We start from the raw sequence: 18,206 nt of genomic DNA, 5'->3' as shown, positions 1-18,206 counted from the left end.
CATAAAATGAAATGACTTGAATTCTTCCTAGTTCCTACAGTATGGCTCTTTCGTTTTCAATGTGTGACAATGGGAAACAACCATAAAGGCCCCAAATTACAGTGGACTCGGGATTGCAAGTCCAATTCAGTAGTAGGGCCTGAATGGACTTAGGCCCATTTCCTAAAAGTGGGTTCTATAATTTTCAATTTGGGCTGATCACTGCAGCTCGTGTATCTGATACCTCTCGTTTCGTGTTCTCGCTCGACCTGCAGCAGCAATGGCGGCGGCGGCGAGACGGCTGGTGACACTCGGTGGGAAGGATTCGTCACTCACATCCTCAGACGTGTTTGAGGTGGCACACGGCATTTCTCGTGTCACCATCGATTCCTCTGCTCTTTCCAATCGCCCAACCATTACTTCCAATTCCACCAGTGATCTTTCATTTTCGATTCCCAGTTACTTTTCCCCGGAGGAATTCAGGGCTTCCTTGCTTCTCCTTTTGAACAAGGTACTACTTTCCTCTTCATCTGCATCCGCCTTTTCGCAGCTTCTAGAAATTATTGAACAAGATACCATAAGTTCCGATTACAACCTAGAAGGCGCCGTTTTTGATGATGTGGGTGTCTTCGATTACTCAATGGCGGCGATCGATGGCATTTCTGCTTTGATAGACCACTGCTCTTCCGGTGTATCAACTGTTGCTGACGCTGTTGCTGCTATTTCATGTGAGGCTTTGGGAGCTGATAGTTCTCCCTTTAACTCGATCGATTCTGGTGATGGTTCTTCAGCCAAGGACGATGTTGCTGTGGCCGCGGATTTTAAAGTCTTTTTTAAAGGCTCTAAGTTCGTTAATTCAGTAAAGAAGCCAGTGGACTCTTCTGTGGCGGAGATTCCTTCGGTCCATGGGAATTTTAGGGAAATTTTGAGGTTGCTCCACTCGAAAACTAGAGTTCAATTGAACTCTGGTTTTAGAGTTGGTTCACCGAAGGCCATGGCCACTGCATTGTCGTCTTTGGCTTTGTCGCTCTGGTACCTGGGGGATTTAAGTTGTCAACGAATAAAGCTCATTGCTTCCAAATCGACATCGAATAAAGATCTGACTTCTGGTTTGTCTAATATGTTGGATGCTAAATGCCCAAAGATCGAGTTTTTGGAAGAACTGTGTGAATCTTCACAAGCCGCACTTAGAAATAAGGATTATCTTTTGTTCTTGCATAACATATATGGATTACTGGATGCTGTGAGGAAGGTTGTGTCTTGGGAGGGTGTAGTTGCATTTGTTTCCCTTGAAGGAAACGAGTTGGTAGGCAAAAAACCATCCGACATTGGAAGCGCGAATGAACTTCCGTCTGGGGATAGTGCCAAAACAAATAAGAAGCTTGATAAGAAAAAGAAGGTGAAGGTCCAATTGGGTAAAGGAACCAATGCTCTCATTCAGTTCATCAAGGATAGGCTTCTGGGCGAAGCAACAAATTTTGACTTGGATAAATTTGCTGAGGATTTGCTCTCATTGATGGACCCAGTAGATTCTGGTTATGATCATCTTCTGAAGAAGATCAGAGAAATTGTGGAAAGCAATGAAAGTCGAAGACTTCCCAAGCCCCCAAAGGTAAAATGCTGCAGATAGTGTAACATAATGTGTTAATAGATATAAATAATATTTGATACATAAAAGAATTGTTGGGAGTAATTAACAAGTAATATTATAAGAATATTTGTTTTAGAGTAAATTTTAAAATATATGGTTCGGACACGAGTTTTGCATTTGTTGCATAAATTTTACAATTTTAGTGCAAAACATGTATTAGAATAGTTGTAAGGAAATAAGGATCATGAAATAATAAGTTTTGGTATGAATCTAATTGTTTTGTGCTGTGATGTTACTTAGGGCACCCGTGATTTTGCAAAAGAGCAGATGGTTGTCAGAGAGAAAGCATTCTCAATAATAGTCGAGGTTTTCAAGAGGCATGGAGCCATGGCCTTAGATACTCCTGCGTTCGAATTGAGAGAGACTCTTATGGGAAAATATGGTGAAGACTCGAAGTTGATATATGATTTAGCTGATCAGGTACGCAACTTGTTTCCAGACTGACTTTGCAAAAAATTGTGGCACCAAGTTTTATCACACTTACTATCATGAGAACTTTTTTTTTTCTTTTATCTTTTCCTTGTTGGCTTTTCAAACTAAATGCTTCACACATGGTTCAAAATTCCTTTGTAAACACATTCAATAAATCAATTATCATAGATAACCGGGAGCGCGTAACTTTACATATTTTAAAAATCTTTCATCCTATTCTTTGCTAATGTATATGCTATTTCATGCGTGTGAAGCTCAATGTCTTATGTGTACGTCCAGACTCCAGTTTACTATCACCAGTGACTCATAGAACTAGAAAAAGTCCAACTGGTCATTGCTAATTGCACTTGTTAATTAACATACATATTTTAATTCTTTTATTTTACATAGGTTTTATCTGTCTCTTGATTTTCTACAAATAGTTAATAGATTTTGGTTTCTGGAGTGTAGTTATGATGCTATGATAGCATTTAGTGAAATCTATGCACTAATTGGTTCCTTTGTGTTCATTTCTTTTGTTTGTTTTAGCTATAAATTTGTTTCACACCTATGCTTGCAGGGTGGAGAACTCTGTTCACTTCGTTATGATCTGACAGTTCCATTCGCTCGATTTGTTGCTATGCATGGTTTAACATCGTTCAAAAGATATCAAATTGCAAAGGTATACCGAAGGGACAATCCATCGAATGGACGATACCGTGAATTCTATCAGTGTGACTTCGATATTGCGGGCCAATTTGAGAAAATGGGGCCAGACTTTGAGGTCATAAAAATATTGACAGAGTTGCTCGATGAGCTCGATATTGGGGATTATGAGGTAATTGAGGTCGTAAAAGTAACATTAATTACCCTAGTAGCTGGCGTAAAGAAAACTATACCTCGTGAATGTCATTTGTTTTTGTTGCTTGGCCACTTACATTCAACATCTTAAAGTTGTCTTTCATAAAAATCTCGAAGTAGTTTCTTACTATTTTTTTAAATGTTACACCTAACTTAGAATTGTAACTTTTCCAGGTTAAGTTGAATCACCGGAAGTTGCTCGATGGAATGTTGGCAATATGTGGGGTGCCACAAGCAAAATTTAGAACTATTTGTTCGAGTATTGACAAGCTAGACAAGCAGACATTTGATCAGATAAAGAGAGAAATGGTGAGTGTGAGGATCTTGCTCCTATTTGTTGTTTCCATAGTTCCTTTAAGTGTTGTTAACATTAATTTCTATTGTCCTGATTTTACTTTCACTGGTTTGGGAGGATTTTAGAGCATGTTCTTTAGTAAATGCTAAGACAAATCACCCACTCTTATTTCACTTGTGCAGGTAGAAGAAAAAGGTCTAACTAAGGAGATTGCAGAGAAAATTGGAACTTTTGTTAAAGAAAGGGGATCACCGTTGGAATTATTGACCAAGCTAAAACAGGAAGGCAGTGAGTTCTTAACAAACAGTGAAGCTGAGCTTGCTTTGGATGAATTGGAGATTTTGTTCAAAGCTTTGGAGAAGTCCAAGTGCAATAAAAAATTAGTTTTTGATTTGAGTCTTGCAAGAGGTTTGGATTACTATACTGGAGTCATATTTGAAGCTGTTTTTAAAGGCGCCACACAGGTATTTTCAAAATTCTGTAACAAACCTATCTTTGGCATGTTTATAAAAAATAACTGTTTGGCATATCTTCATTTTCTTTATTGTTATTGCAATAGCCTGATTTAGTCCCTTCCGCAAATCTGTATTAAAGTATTTATCGACAGGTGGGTTCAATTGCTGCTGGTGGACGATATGACAATCTCATCGGCATGTTCGGGACGAAGCAGGTTCCTGCAGTTGGAATCAGCTTAGGAATAGAAAGAGTATTCGCAATAATGGAGCAGCTACAAAAAGATAGAAATCTGGTAATAAACTGTTAATTTCTGTCACGAATTCAACTTTAAATTTTTAGAATATTTCACGTGTAACATACATCAAATTCATTTGCTCGACTTTCTGCTGCGGTATTGCCCTAGTTTGTGATTGTGTACCATTTGGGTTTGTAAATTTAGGGTACTTTTATAACTGTTCAAGGTATTGAATTCTCTCCCTTGTCAGGAAATCCGTGCGAGTGAAACTCAGGTCCTAGTGAGCATTCTTGGTGATGATTTATCCTTGGGTGCGGAATTAGTGAGTGAACTGTGGGGTGCCAAGCTGAAAGCTGAAGTTATGATCAATAAGAGAGTGATGAAGCACATTGACCGTGCTCTCGAATCCAGGATACCATTTATGGTAATTGTGGGAGAACGTGAGCTGAGTGAAGGAATCGTGAAACTAAAAGATATAGCAGCTGCTACTGAGCATGAGGTTCCCAGAAGCAGACTTGTCGAGGAGCTTCAAAAACGGCTAAACAGCACATCACCTTGAAACAGCACCACAAATTGCCAATATCAGATCATAATTTGGCATTTAAGATACATATATACACATGATATTTTTCTCTCTTTTTTAGCCTTTTTCTTGTCAATGAGAGACCACGACTGGAGCGGCAATGAAGAACATCCATTACCCCCCTTACATGTAGCCGAATCTGTGTTCCCTCTCGTGGGGAGTTCTGAAATGTATTCGAATATTTGTTTGCATAGCATTGGTCTGGATTTATGTGTATCTTTGTACTTATTTTTGGCTACGAGGACATGTCCAGGTTTCATTATCTTTATTTTCGTTTAAATTTTTTCCACCCTAGATAATCACAGGTCTAATTTTAAGACATGGACTTAGCAAAGTGAACCTTTTCATATTGTGGGATTTCTTCTCAGTTGCTTGCCAATAAACCAGGCCACCACCAAAATACAATCAATTAAGTTTTAGGGAGCCTCCTAATACAATACAAGCACCATTAAAAGCAGCCATCCATCGCCATGAACGTAAATTATTAATACGCAAATTTTTTCAAGAGAGAAAATATAGGTGTGTTTGTGAATTATTATACTTGCTATGATAAGTTTAAATGGTAATTTTAAATAGACGAAAATATTGGGTAATGATATATTGTGAGAGGAATTCTTCTTTTTTTTTTTACATCTATTTTATCAAAATAACAGAATCACTTTTAACTAATCATTTTTATTTATTTGAAGCACACGTTTAACTATAATAATCAACATGAGACCAACTTATAAAATTAAATTCCACAGTCAATGACGTAAGAAGGATAAATTTGGTGACTGGCCAATAAACTTTGGACTAAAGTGGTAGTTCCAATAAATATAGGGCTAAATTGTAAAATGTGATATAGATAGAGGATGATAATGTAATTTATCCCGGTTTTACATTGATAGGAAATAAACCCTAATTCGTCTGCCATTGCTAAACCTCAGGGTTCCTGAGCGAGGGCATTACAACCACGATTGCTATCAACCAATTGGTGGAAATTTAACCATTTACGAGCTATCCTTCTCCTATTACCCACTGTAAACCTTGAAAAATGCAGCACGACGAGGTCATATGGCAAGTCATCAGGCACAAGCATTGCAGTTTCATGGCCAAGTAAACGTTTTTTTTTTTTTTTCAGTTTTTACCCTAAAATTGTGGCTTTCGTTTGAAATTTGTTTGTTATGATCTTGATGTATGGTTTTTCCCCCTATTGATTGATTACGTTGGTGTATTTTAATGATAGAATCGAAACTGGGATATTCTGTCGAAACCCGTATAATGTGACTGGTATTTGCAATCGGAGCTCGTGTCCTCTCGCCAACAGTCGCTACGCCACCATACGCGATCATGATGGTATGTTTTTGTGCATTTAATGATAGATATTATATTCTGATCCGTTCCAATTGTTCATTTCGTTGGGGGAAGTAGGATTTTTATTTTATTTTATTTTTTTTGCAGGGGTTTTTTATTTGTATATGAAAACTATAGAGAGGGCACATATGCCCAATAAATTGTGGGAAAGAGTTAAATTGCCCAGAAATTATGAGAAGGCTCTTGAAACAATTGATAAGCACCTGGTAATGAATCATTTCACTGATTTCGCTGTATCTGTTTCATGTTTCTCGCTATTCCTGAACATCAATCGCTGTTGATTTTGACAGATGTACTGGCCGAAACTACTTGTACACAAAACAAAGCAAAGATTAACTAAGATGACACAAATGCGGATTCGTATGAGGAAGCTTACCTTAAAAACAAGGTTTGCACTTTCTTTGCCCAAATGCAATATTTTAAACCGTTGAAAGATGTGATCTGCAACCGATTCTCTACTCAAATTTCGTGGATATTTTTAAAATTTTGGTTATGTTTCTTGTTTGCCCGTGTAGCGTTAGATACTTGCATTCATGTAATTTAATGGTGTTAACCTTCGGTTTAGCTAAGTTAAATTGAACTTCATTGGTCTCCATTTTAGTGGTAATGCTAATGCATGTTTAAGTATTCTCTAATCTTTCCACTCTCTGCTCTCGCTCGATTAATGATAACCAATGTATCATTTATCTTCGATATACTTTTAACATGATGTCGTATGTACAGAGAGAAGATCATGACAACACCTAGGAAAGAAATGAAAAGAGAAGCTCGGAGAGAGGAAAAGGCTGAGAAGGCAGCAGTATTAGAGAAAGTCGGTATTCCAATACAGTATTGCTTCCCTGCATAATTTTTCACATAATTTTGTGTTGTAGTGTGCCTTGGGGAAACTAAAACTAATAGGACTTTAATATTCTCATGGGCTTTAATGTATTGTACTTGTACGAGGCCCAGTAGTCTCAAGGCCTTGGAAGAATCGAGAATTTAGGAAGAGAGTTGTTAAACGTGAGGGAGGAAAGGGTAGTTATTCATTCGATCATTATTCTTATTCCGTAACTAGTTTTTGGCTAGGGAAATACTAGCTTTTAGCTAGAGTTTGTAACAGAGTATATCTCTGGGAACATTTCTTAATTGCATTGTAATTTCAGCTATTCATTTGAGATCCTAACATAATACCTCCTTGCAGAGTATTGAAAAGGAGTTACTTGAACGCCTGAAGAAAGGAGTTTATGATGAAATCTACAATTATCCTGTAGACAAGTACAATGAAATCCTTGATAAAGAGGCTGTAAAAGATACTGCTAGTGACTATGAAGAAGAGGAAGAAGAGGTAGGCAAAATGGGTGGCAATTCATCCATGCGATTATTTGGTTCTCCATTCGAGCAAGATTTTATTCTTGGTATGTGCAGGAACCTATGATAGAATATGTTGAAGGATACGAGGAGCTTGAAGAGGAGGACATGGAAGATTTTGGTGGATTTGCATTCAGAGAAGCTGACGTGGAAGATGATGCTGGTAGAATTTCTTGTGGCTTTGTTCTTTGCTTAAAAAAAACGTTGTAGTTGAGCTTCAAGAGTGGTAGATTCCACCAAATGGTTGCTTGATTGTATTTCTTAAGATCAAGGACTTTGATTTGGAGATTTTCAATTGCCTAGCTATTAGTTTGTTTGAAAATACAAATGTTGCAGATGAAATGGATGATGATATCGAAGAGACCCTGGATGTTGAACATAAGAAAGGAAGAAAGGATTCTGCACGAAAGCTGGATAAAGACCATGAAGCCAAGTTGAAGAAGAAAGCAAAAGTACTTGTTGAGGTAAGTTTTGTAGTACTTTATGTTTTCCTTATCATCTACTTCCTCGATTCCCCTTATACTACATGTATATTGCATTAGCCGTCCATAGGTAAGTAATTACTTCTACACTATACTGTGTGTTCTAGGTTGAGCACGAAGATACAAGTGAAAGGCTAAGAGCTGTGCTGTGAAAGTCTTCATCACTTGTCATACAATTTGTTGAGTGATTGGGGTGCTGATGAATTAGCTCTTGCTTGCCGCGGCTCGATAGACAGTGCAAAGTCATCCAATAGTAACTGATATTGCTAAGTTTCACGAATTTAGAGTTTGAATGGCCTCTTGTCGACTCATTGCACCATTTTGATTGGTCCGGAGTCTAAGCTCTTCATCAAAGACACTACCCCTATGTTGAAAGGGGTAAAATTTTGGGACTATTATTTTGTATATCTATGGACCATGGTGTTAAAAATTTTAGTTCTCGGACATTAACTTATTATTAATTTTGTTTTCAACTGGATGAAAACATGGGGGGTGTTAATACTTAATAGTCAGATTTTAATAAAACCGAGCTTGAATATTGAATCCAGATAATAAAACCCATCCGGTTCAAATCGGCAGAATGCGATTAAAGAAATTACCAATAGGCACGCTGGGAAAGGTTAGTAAAGAAGTTCTGGATCAGATTCAGATCTTTTACATTTTTCTGTTCATATTGCACATAAATATGTATGGAAACTACATTATTATCTACATAAATAAAACATGACGAGATTTCACAAGTTAGACGTGTGTGTATAGAATTTCGATATGGTGAGCATCAAACATTTATATGAAAACACGATGTATATAATGACGTTCAAAACAGAAAACTCTGTTATTAATCTACTCCGCAAGTATATATTGACAATTACTTAAAAATTTGGAGAGACAATTACAGGAGATTACTTTGTGGTCCTCGGTGGATGATTCCCCCTCGTTACGTAGGGTTATGATAAGCTCTACAAATTGTGCTGAGAAAAGCCAAGGCAAACGCCGCCCTTTCACATTCCCATATTATTAATGCATGTTCAGTAATAAATTTAAAGAAAAAATAGTAAAGATATTTGTGTTAATTACTAATGTTGTGCATAAGTTACAATTTTGTCAAATTAATTTCGATTTGAAATAATATTCTTCTTTGCCTCCTACAAATAAATAAATATGATGATCGTTGTTTCAGCGATTAAAAAAAAAGTACATTCGCAGCAATATATATGCTCCATCCAATTTTTCCGAGCATTATTGGTGTGAGCAGCACTAGAAATTAAATCCATGATTGATAATGAAGAGACAAAACTGAGAAAATTAAAAGGATATGGACCATTATTCAGCCATAATAGCTGGTTGGTATTTTGACAGGCTTTATGCATGTAATATAATATGGTGGAGTTAATTTGCTGTGAATTAAACATTTTGCTGAATTTGGAGACAAATTCTTCAGGGCCTGCAATTGTATATATTTCGCATGCTAACATTTCAGAGTTGTCGGCGGCAGTTAAATATTATTGATGCAATTATTTGATTACTGATTACTGATCTATATATGTTGAATTAATTATAAATTATTATAATTTTAAGTATCGCAAATTCTTTCTTCTATAATATATCTTAAAATCAATTTTCCCATCAAAGTACTGTGCACAGAGACGGAGTCAAAGAGGGGCAGTGAAGGCAGCCGCCCCCCTCAATTTTTAAGATGAACAAGGTATAGGGCCGTAGGGGGTATAGGGCCGTAGGGGTAGAGTGAGTCGGTGGATCATGGTGGGGTGGGGGAAATTGCCCAAATTTTTTGATTTATTTTTCCCTTTAACATTAAAATATATTTATTAAATAAAGATTAAAAAGTTAAAAGAAATAAAAATAAAAATTGTACATTGAAGTTTTTTATTTTTATCTAAGTTATTTATTTTTTGTTTGACGATTTTTATTGTGTTGAAGTAATATTTTGTTCAATAATTATATTTTTCTCGAAATATATGTGTTTGTTCATCTTGCTCATGATTCGAAAAAACGGTCACGGAACGGGTGGAATTGTCTTTTCGGAACGGAAACGACAGTTGTCGCGACAAAGTTTCGGGTGAAAACGATTGATTAATATAACACTGTTTTTATTTAAAATATCGTCGCGAAACGAAATGACGATTTCACGGATTTCGCGGCCGTCGCAGAACGTTTTAGGTAATTTTTTCAATTAAAATTTTATTAAATTATATAATTATTTCTATTTTTATTATAAAAAGATCTCGTGACGATAACTGCGACCGTTCCGTGAAATTCCAATGAAATTGGAACGACAGTTTCCGCGATACTCTCCGCGACCGCAACTGCGAACCATGATCTCGCCCCCCTATCTGATTTTCCTGGCTATGTCCCTGACTGTGCACGTTTCACTTTTGCAATGAAAGAATTTTAAAGTTTATATAAAATAAAGTTTATTATAGGAGTTAAATTCATTTTGGTATACGAACGATTGATAAAATATCAAATTGATACATGAACTATTGAAAATGACTTAATTATATTGATACACGATTCAACTAAAAAGTCGATTTTATCCTTTAATAAAATTTCTTTAAGTCCAACTATTTTTACTAAATTCAATTAAGTGCATATTTTATTTTAAAATAATTTTTATTTATTAAAAGTGTAAAAAAATATATTAATTTTAAAATTATAAGAAATAAGGAGTAATATTTATTTTGGTAATGTCAAATTGATACATGAACTATTGTAAATGATTTAATTGATACCTGATCAAATTTTACCCTTAATATAAATTTTTTAGATACATAATTTTATTTTCAAAGTTATTTATTGATTAATTTAAAATTATATCACAATAAATAATTATCAAGTCAAATTATACAACAAATATGGTAATATATTGATGAAAATATAATATAAAAAATAAATATAACTGGAGTCCATTGATCTTGTTTTTAAACTGTCGAAGAAAACATAATCACCATTTTAGTTTTTCAAAATCTAGTATTGTTATGTTGACAATACAAAATAATGTATCTAGTATTTTTATGTTGACAATTCAAAATAATGTTGAACATTAAAGATTTATATATAAAAAAAACAAATTTAATAGAAAAAAATCATAATTATTGTTTTGATTTACGTGTTTTTAATGACCTAAAGTTTTTAAACTTGATTTAATAATTTGTAATTTTGTAATTTTTTTACTCGTGCTTAAATTTAAACATAAATAAATATTTATTTATTTTGTTATATTTTTATCGATATCAAATATATTTCAGTCGTGTATATGATTTATTATGAGCGTAGATTTATTAATATATAATTTTTATATCAATTTTTTTTCAAGCAATTGGATAATTATTTAATATAGATAGAAAAAAATACCCTTTTATTATATTTATTAATATTTTCAAATTATATTATCTTTGAATAAACAATTTATTAATGAGTAAAATATAAATATATTATAAAAATTGTAAGATACTTATTTATTGTAATTTTAAAATTAATATAAAATTTTTTATACTTTTAATAAATAAAAATTACTTTAAAATAAAATATGCACTTAATTGAATTTATTAAAAATAATTGGACTTAAAAGAAATTTTATTAAAGGATACAATCGACTTTTTAGTTGGATCGTGTATCAATTAAGCAATTTTCAATAGTTCATGTACCAATTTAATATTTTATCAATAGTTCGTATACCAAAATGAATTTAACTCTTTATTATAGTCACTTTTGTATTGATTTTGAATAAGCTGACAGTATCTTGCTCTTGTCGTTAGAATCTATTCCAAATTTACTAATGTTCCCCTACATGTTATGCTCATTTATTCTGTGCTTTAAATGGAATTACTTTTCTGTCTCATCACTACAATTAACAACTACTACCAGTTTTCATTCACAATTATGAATCTTCCCATATTTTTCCATCTGTGGGACAATAAGAATTTGAAATTCTGATCCTATATAAATATAATATACACGTACACCAGTCATTATTGATTTCTCCAATACTCATAAATTCATACGAAGCATCGTGGAAGATTAATAAAAACGCGAACGGTTATAAGATAGATATCACGCACGTACGAATTCTTTTGTTATTTATAAAGTTTAATTTAATCATCTATGCAATATACCCAAGTGAATATATGTAGATTTTACAAAACCAGGTTAAAATCACATATATTTCAACACAAGCTCTTGAGGTCAAAATTCGTGAGACGGATTTTCAATCCGATTCATTAAAAAAACATTATTTTTTTAGTATGGATATGAATTGAGGGATCTAGATTTTTTATCTGTGTAATTCAATTCGCTAGTAGTTATTATATCCATTGCTTAAAAATTTGAAATTACTACTCGTCGGATTTTGAGACTTTAACGCATTCCATTAATTATGTCTGAGGAGTACTGTCATAAAAGTTATGGTTTAACTAATAAAATTCATAGCTAATTTTGTACAAATCGATGATACGTTATAGACATGAGTAATGTTACATGTAAAATAAAACTTGTATAATAATTTTTACGTCATACAAAATTCAATACAAAATTTTAATTTATCAAAGCTCATGATATACATTGAATGCAAAATATTACTATATAATATCAAAATCTCACGATATAATAACAAAAAATATCACGACATAATTGTTGTAAATATCGGTGTACGATATATTGGTTGTAACTTTAGCATTGTTCTAATATCACGACATAATTGTTGTAAATATCGTTGTACGATATATTGGTTGTACCTTTAGCATTGTTCTAATATCACGACATAATTGTTGTAAATATCGTTGTAAGATATATTGGTTGTATCTATAGCATTATTCTATAGCCTGTAATATCATATATATATATATATATATATATATATATATATTTGTGTGTGTGTGTGTGTATGGTTCTGAGTGGAATAATATGTAATAGTACCTTCGAATTCGAACTAGACGACATACTAAAATAGAATTTTGTATATTTATAATATAGTTAATTAATCCATAGTTTTAAAATTATTTCGTTTGAATTGAGTGTGAGTTTGGACCCCGGCCCTAATATCCAAAATTTTTATTAATTTTTGAGTTATGATTGTTATAATTGTATCTCGAATCCGAGATCTTATACAAAATTTAAGACAATTAATTGGTACAAGATGAGCTACAAATCATCAACAATTACAATTTTTTTAATATGTTCATTATTTATTTCTTTTGGTAGGTACGGTGTATGAATTCTTATAAGTACTGCATGCGTGTGTCCCCTAATGATCAGCTCCATAGCTACCTTGAGTTACGAATATATAAATGAAAATCTTATAATAATATTCTCCGATCCTGACCCTAAATTGTCAGTATAAATGCAACAATATTCTTGCTCACCCTTAACCACACCAAAAAGTTTGCTACTCTAAAATCAACAACTAATGGAAGAAGCCTTGAGAATGCTTCTCAACACAAACTTTGAAACAGATGATCATCCACCACCCACCTCCGCTAGCGCTGTCCCAAAGCGTTGCAGTACTACCAACAAGAGGTCCACCGCCACCATCTTAAGTCCCGGCGGCACTGCAGCAAGGTACCGAGGTGTCCGCCGGAGGCCATGGGGCCGTTATGCTGCTGAAATAAGGGACCCTCAGACCAAAGAGAGGCGGTGGCTTGGAACTTTCGACACCGCGGAGGAGGCGGCGTGTGCTTATGACAATGCTGCCCGTGCCATGCGAGGTGTTAAGGCCACAACAAACTTTGTTTACCCTAATATTACTCCAGCTCCTGCAGAAAATCTTGCGAAAATTACATCTCAATTATTAGTACCCTCCATCTTTGGTTCTTGTCCGTTTGCTGCTACATCCACTTGTTTTGGAAACCCTAATCTTGATTTGAGTGGATATAATTCATTAATTTCCTCGTGTACAACAACAAGTCATGATGGTCACAGTGATCCAGTACTTAACATGCTTCTGCACAGTTTATACTTTAATCCTAATTCCAATACCAATTCAGCTTCTTGTTTCGACTTTCCACTGCAATTAGAACAAATATTGCCTTTGAATTTTCAGAGCAAGTCATCAGTTTTCATGGGGTCTTCTTCTTCTTCAATGAATCTGTCATGTGTTACGACCTCTCAAGCTAATAATACAAATCCTACTACTGTAACCACCCTAGATAATTATAATATTTTGGAAAATCAAGAAAATATCATGAGCACTGAGATGATGATGACAAGTAGTAATGATCATGATGAAGCTGCTAATTATAATAAGTACTACTGCATGGAATATAATTTTCCTACGGAGAGGTCCGACACAGGTTTGCTACACGAAGTTTTACATGGGTTTTTCCCCAAACCTAAGACGACTCATGTGGTGCAGCCACCGCACAATATGTCCAATAATTCAATCAATCCGACGTTTCGATGAAACTGCAGGAGCAGCTAGCAAAAAAATCCCATGCAATAATGATTTTTCGTCATATGGAATTCCATAATGGGATCAGCCGGAGACCTTTTTCAGTGTCAGGAAGCTTTCAATTTGTTTAATTGCAGGAGAAATATTGCAGAATGGTCGTTTGGCCATAGAATAAATTTATATTTTTCAGCTTATATTTATATAGTTGTTAATCAAAAGAATGAAGATCGATGGTGGCTTTTCATAATATATATATATATAGGCCACTTTAATTTGTTCTTTAGATTAATTAATTGCCAAGAAAATTAGGATATATAGTGCTTCCGAGCGATCCTCTGTATTAGTCTAGTTAATTAATTATAAATAATGAATGGTTAATTTATTCAATCAATATATATATGTAGCTTGCATTTGTTTTTTTAACACCATTTTGTGCTACTTGTTAAATCTCTAATAACAATATTAATGTTAATTAATTTCCAACATTCTAACCAAATTCAAGTGAATTATACAATTTTCAGCGGTAGTTGCGAAGATTAATTTGTAGATCCAATATCTATTGATCTAAGCACAAGATACAAATTTCAAGAATAAATAATTATTTCATTTATATGTTTCGAATTTAATCTCTGCATATATAGTTGGAAGTATCGACGTAGACAATTTAAAATTAGACATAAAATCACAGATGCATGATATCGCCACAGAGTGGAGGTTTTCTTATAAGTTAAAGTTCAAGTAGTCGAGCCCTATATATAGCTAGCTTGGTACGTCTCAGGGATAATCCGTACGTGTATTTAGGTAGTGTTTGCAACCTTTAAAAATAAGTGATTATAGAGATTCTCTTCACTTAATTTTCAGCTTATATACATGTATATATTTATATACATTTGTACATAAAAAAGAGCTATATATATATATACTCTATGGTATGTACATCTATATTGGTGGATAGAGTATTAAGTATGACGTTATTTGTATTTACATGCATTTCTAATATTAGTTGATATTTACCTCAATTAATTAATGTATGTTAAAATTTCTGTAGGAAAGAATAAAAGCCTATTAATTACATTATATTGATATGATCGAGCCCACCAATTAAAATGATTTACCTCCATTAATTAATTTAATTTTTGATACAACTAATTAATGTAGGAGACTATACCTTGGAATTTGGATTAGAAAGAGAAGAATTGTGTGTGAGTTTAATCTAAAAAATAATGTGGCACAAAAACTATGAATTTCTTGAAATCGATCTCCAAATTGTTGACAAGCGTTATTATTATTATATTATTATTTTGCCGTATTATTATGGTATAATAATAGAGTTTATTTAAGAATTATTTTTAAAAAAAATAATTTCCCGAATTGTTATATCTATTATTATGCGAGCGGACTTCTGTATTATTTATTTATATATATGATATGATTTTTAATTCGGGTAAAAAAAATAGAGGAAATTAAAGCATTTTTAGGGTCGAAGCCCAGAACATGATAGGCCCAAAATATGGGCCAGCAATGGATATAAGTCGGCCTAGAACTTGCCACCTGTCCAGCACCAGAGAAGCGCCGTATCTTTCTTCTTGTTTTAATAATTATTAATTAATATTATTTATTGTATTATTAATATTGTTGTTATTTTTCTCTGGCAGTCTTGACTGTTATCGTCAATGCTTGATTAATTCTCCTTTATTTATTTTTGTGATTTGAAGATTTTTTTTCGTGTTCGTCAATAAATTTATGGTTCAGAAGTAATTCTTTTGGCAATTTGTAACTGCATGTTACCTAGGTCGTTAAAATTTGTCGTGTGCAGCGATCCCAATTTGGTTTAATTTAACTTCAATGTTTTTCATTTGATCTTTAGTTTTGGAGAGGGGGTGGAGTTTTAAGATTTAGAGAAGGGGCTGGTCAGCGAAATTTGTGCCGTGTCCAGATTTTGGGAAAAGATATATTATTATGTCTGAAGGAGGGTCTTATTATTGTTCCAAGAAGTCTGATGATTTATATGGTAAAGCCTGTGATGAGGTCAGGTTTTTCTTTCTTTCTCTTTCTTTCAATTGGATTCGTTATACATTTATCAAAAGTTGGTTGTGGATAAAGTTTGAGTCTTGATCATTAATGTCTGGGTTCTTTTTGGATTCCATATTTTTGCTGTGCGTGTGGTGTTTTTTTTTTTTTTTTGGGCGTGGAAATCTTAAATTTGTGCTCAGGTTGTCCTTGCCGAAGTTTTGGAAGGAGAAGTTTTGTTTTAGCTTTGATTACATGTCTTTAGATTAGTATTACACTATTACTATGTATTGATGCGGATCCAAAGTCCCTTTTTTGGAGTCCATGGAGCCAAAAACCATAGAAATAAATTTTCAAGATCCTCTGATTTTTGTACTTGTTTAATATGTAGGCAAGATTTGGTATTTAGTGCTAATTTTGCTTTTGATTACTTTTGCAAAATGTAATCTTGTTGTCCATCGATGAATTCTCTGATTTATTCCTGTAAAGCTTAAAACCTCAAGGAAACCAGTGCTTAGGCATGTATCATCCTTTTATTATATCATTCAAGGTGTTGAGTGGTCTTTATTAACGTCATTTCACTGTGGAGAAAAATTTCAATTTCTATTGTGTTTTTTATTTGCAGGACTCGGGACGGAGCTTGATCATGTCAAGATTGAAATGCAATTTGCGAGGGCTTGATATCAAAGCATTGTTCTTACTATTCTTATTGGTACCTGCTTCTGTCTTGGTTATATATGTTCACGGCCAGAAGATCACGTATTTTTTACGTCCTTTATGGGAATCTCCTCCCAAGTCCTTTCATGAAATACCTCATTACTATCACGAGAATGTATCCATGGAGAATCTCTGCAAACTTCATGGTTGGGAAATACGTGAATATCCTAGGCGTGTTTACGATGCTGTCTTGTTTAGCAATGAGGTTGACATCCTCAAGATACGTTGGAAAGAGTTGTACCCGTATGTCACCGAATTCGTGTTGCTCGAGTCTAATTCTACATTCACTGGGCTGCCCAAGCCTTATGTCTTTTCTTCTGTCCGAGACCAATTCAAATTTCTTGAGCCGAGATTAAACTATGGCCTAGTTCCAGGGAGATTTAAAAAAGGCGAAAACCCTTTTGTCGAGGAAGCATATCAGAGACTTGCACTTGATTATCTTCTTAAACAAGCTGGTATTCAGGACGATGACTTGTTGATAATGTCTGATGTTGATGAGATACCGAGCAGACACACGATTAATCTTTTAAGATGGTGTGATGGCATACCTCCGATTCTACATCTTCGTTTGAAGAACTATTTATATTCATTTGAGTTTTTTGTCGATAATAATAGCTGGAGGGCTTCAGTGCACATTTATCAATCAGGGAAGACAAAATACGCGCACTATAGGCAGTCTGATGAAATCTTGGCCGATGCGGGGTGGCATTGTAGCTTTTGCTTTAGACACATTCGTGAATTCATATTCAAGATGAAAGCTTACAGTCATGTTGATAGGGTGAGATTTTCTCATTTTTTGAATCCGTCAAGAATCCAGAGAGTGATATGCAAAGGAGCCGATTTGTTTGATATGCTGCCGGAAGAGTACACTTTCAGAGAAATCATTGGGAAAATGGGACCTGTTCCTCATTCATACTCGGCTGTTCATCTCCCTGCATATCTGTTGGAGAATGCTGAACGGTATAAATTTTTTTTACCCGGAAACTGTGTTAGATCGAGTGTATGAATAAAGTAGATCCATGTCTGTTTAGTAAAAGTTTTATTCGAGCTTTGGCTTCTGTTGAAGGGTTTCCGGCGTTCAAGGACTTGGGTATGTTGCTTTTAGAATTATGCTACTCGTCCAGCATTGTTTCTAGTATTGTATTAGCAGAATTTGGACACATTCTTAGATTGTTAGATCGAGTCTTGCACATAGTTTTTTTTAAGGGCAGATATTCATGGGGACGGATTGTATCCGTGTGCTAAAGTTGAGAGTTGATTGGCAGAAACAAGCAGTAGAATGGTGCTCGATACTTCTCCTGTACATAAATTTTTTATTGGAATTAATGTATTCATTACTCTTTTTGCACATCGTGTGTAAATATGACGTCCATACCAGAATTTGATTATTCAGTCTATGTCCCATACTCTGTTCATC

The 18,206-nt window shown here is 34.1% G+C and overlaps 4 protein-coding genes across 4 annotated transcripts; all 4 read left to right on the top strand.

Moving 5' to 3' along the window:
* The first annotated feature begins 222 nt into the window (after positions 1-222).
* LOC140873455 (histidine--tRNA ligase, cytoplasmic) lies at positions 223-4,760 on the top strand. The gene is made up of 7 exons (XM_073276570.1): positions 223-1,591; positions 1,871-2,050; positions 2,622-2,879; positions 3,077-3,211; positions 3,380-3,661; positions 3,805-3,945; positions 4,139-4,760. Exons 1-7 carry the CDS (start codon positions 260-262, stop codon positions 4,445-4,447), a joined length of 2,637 nt encoding a protein of 878 aa, XP_073132671.1. The 5' UTR covers positions 223-259; the 3' UTR covers positions 4,448-4,760.
* A 635-nt stretch (positions 4,761-5,395) lies between these two features.
* On the top strand, positions 5,396-8,165 carry LOC140873489 (uncharacterized). Its single transcript, XM_073276628.1, has 9 exons — positions 5,396-5,569; positions 5,700-5,809; positions 5,915-6,033; positions 6,118-6,215; positions 6,551-6,638; positions 7,011-7,154; positions 7,235-7,340; positions 7,514-7,641; positions 7,767-8,165. Exons 1-9 carry the CDS (start codon positions 5,508-5,510, stop codon positions 7,809-7,811), a joined length of 900 nt encoding a protein of 299 aa, XP_073132729.1. The 5' UTR covers positions 5,396-5,507; the 3' UTR covers positions 7,812-8,165.
* A 4,916-nt stretch (positions 8,166-13,081) lies between these two features.
* LOC140873476 (uncharacterized) lies at positions 13,082-14,074 on the top strand. Its single transcript, XM_073276599.1, has one exon. It carries the CDS (start codon positions 13,082-13,084, stop codon positions 14,072-14,074), a length of 993 nt encoding a protein of 330 aa, XP_073132700.1.
* Positions 14,075-15,708: 1,634 nt separating this feature from the next.
* LOC140873473 (uncharacterized) lies at positions 15,709-18,177 on the top strand. The gene is made up of 2 exons (XM_073276595.1): positions 15,709-16,090; positions 16,698-18,177. Exons 1-2 carry the CDS (start codon positions 16,022-16,024, stop codon positions 17,793-17,795), a joined length of 1,167 nt encoding a protein of 388 aa, XP_073132696.1. The 5' UTR covers positions 15,709-16,021; the 3' UTR covers positions 17,796-18,177.
* The last annotated feature ends 29 nt before the right edge of the window (positions 18,178-18,206 follow it).

This window comes from Henckelia pumila, unplaced genomic scaffold (genome assembly GCF_033568475.1).
Source record: "Henckelia pumila isolate YLH828 unplaced genomic scaffold, ASM3356847v2 CTG_601:::fragment_2:::debris, whole genome shotgun sequence".
Lineage (NCBI taxonomy): Eukaryota > Viridiplantae > Streptophyta > Magnoliopsida > Lamiales > Gesneriaceae > Henckelia > Henckelia pumila.
The sequence above is the reverse complement of the archived record's forward strand: the minus strand, read 5'-3'. Positions and strand labels throughout refer to the sequence as shown.

Bases quoted from the DNA above. Each gene is read 5' to 3' on its own strand.
- LOC140873455 (XM_073276570.1), top strand. From the start codon at position 260: ATGGCGGCGGCGGCGAGACGGCTGGTGACACTCGGTGGGAAGGATTCG. The intron at 1,592-1,870 runs GTAAAATGCTGC...GATGTTACTTAG, and splicing joins GACTTCCCAAGCCCCCAAAG to GGCACCCGTGATTTTGCAAA. The intron at 3,662-3,804 runs GTATTTTCAAAA...ATTTATCGACAG, and splicing joins TTTTTAAAGGCGCCACACAG to GTGGGTTCAATTGCTGCTGG.
- LOC140873489 (XM_073276628.1), top strand. From the start codon at position 5,508: ATGCAGCACGACGAGGTCATATGGCAAGTCATCAGGCACAAGCATTGC. The intron at 5,570-5,699 runs GTAAACGTTTTT...TTTTAATGATAG, and splicing joins CATTGCAGTTTCATGGCCAA to AATCGAAACTGGGATATTCT. The intron at 7,155-7,234 runs GTAGGCAAAATG...TGGTATGTGCAG, and splicing joins ATGAAGAAGAGGAAGAAGAG to GAACCTATGATAGAATATGT.
- LOC140873476 (XM_073276599.1), top strand. From the start codon at position 13,082: ATGGAAGAAGCCTTGAGAATGCTTCTCAACACAAACTTTGAAACAGAT.
- LOC140873473 (XM_073276595.1), top strand. From the start codon at position 16,022: ATGTCTGAAGGAGGGTCTTATTATTGTTCCAAGAAGTCTGATGATTTA. The intron at 16,091-16,697 runs GTCAGGTTTTTC...TTTTATTTGCAG, and splicing joins ATGGTAAAGCCTGTGATGAG to GACTCGGGACGGAGCTTGAT.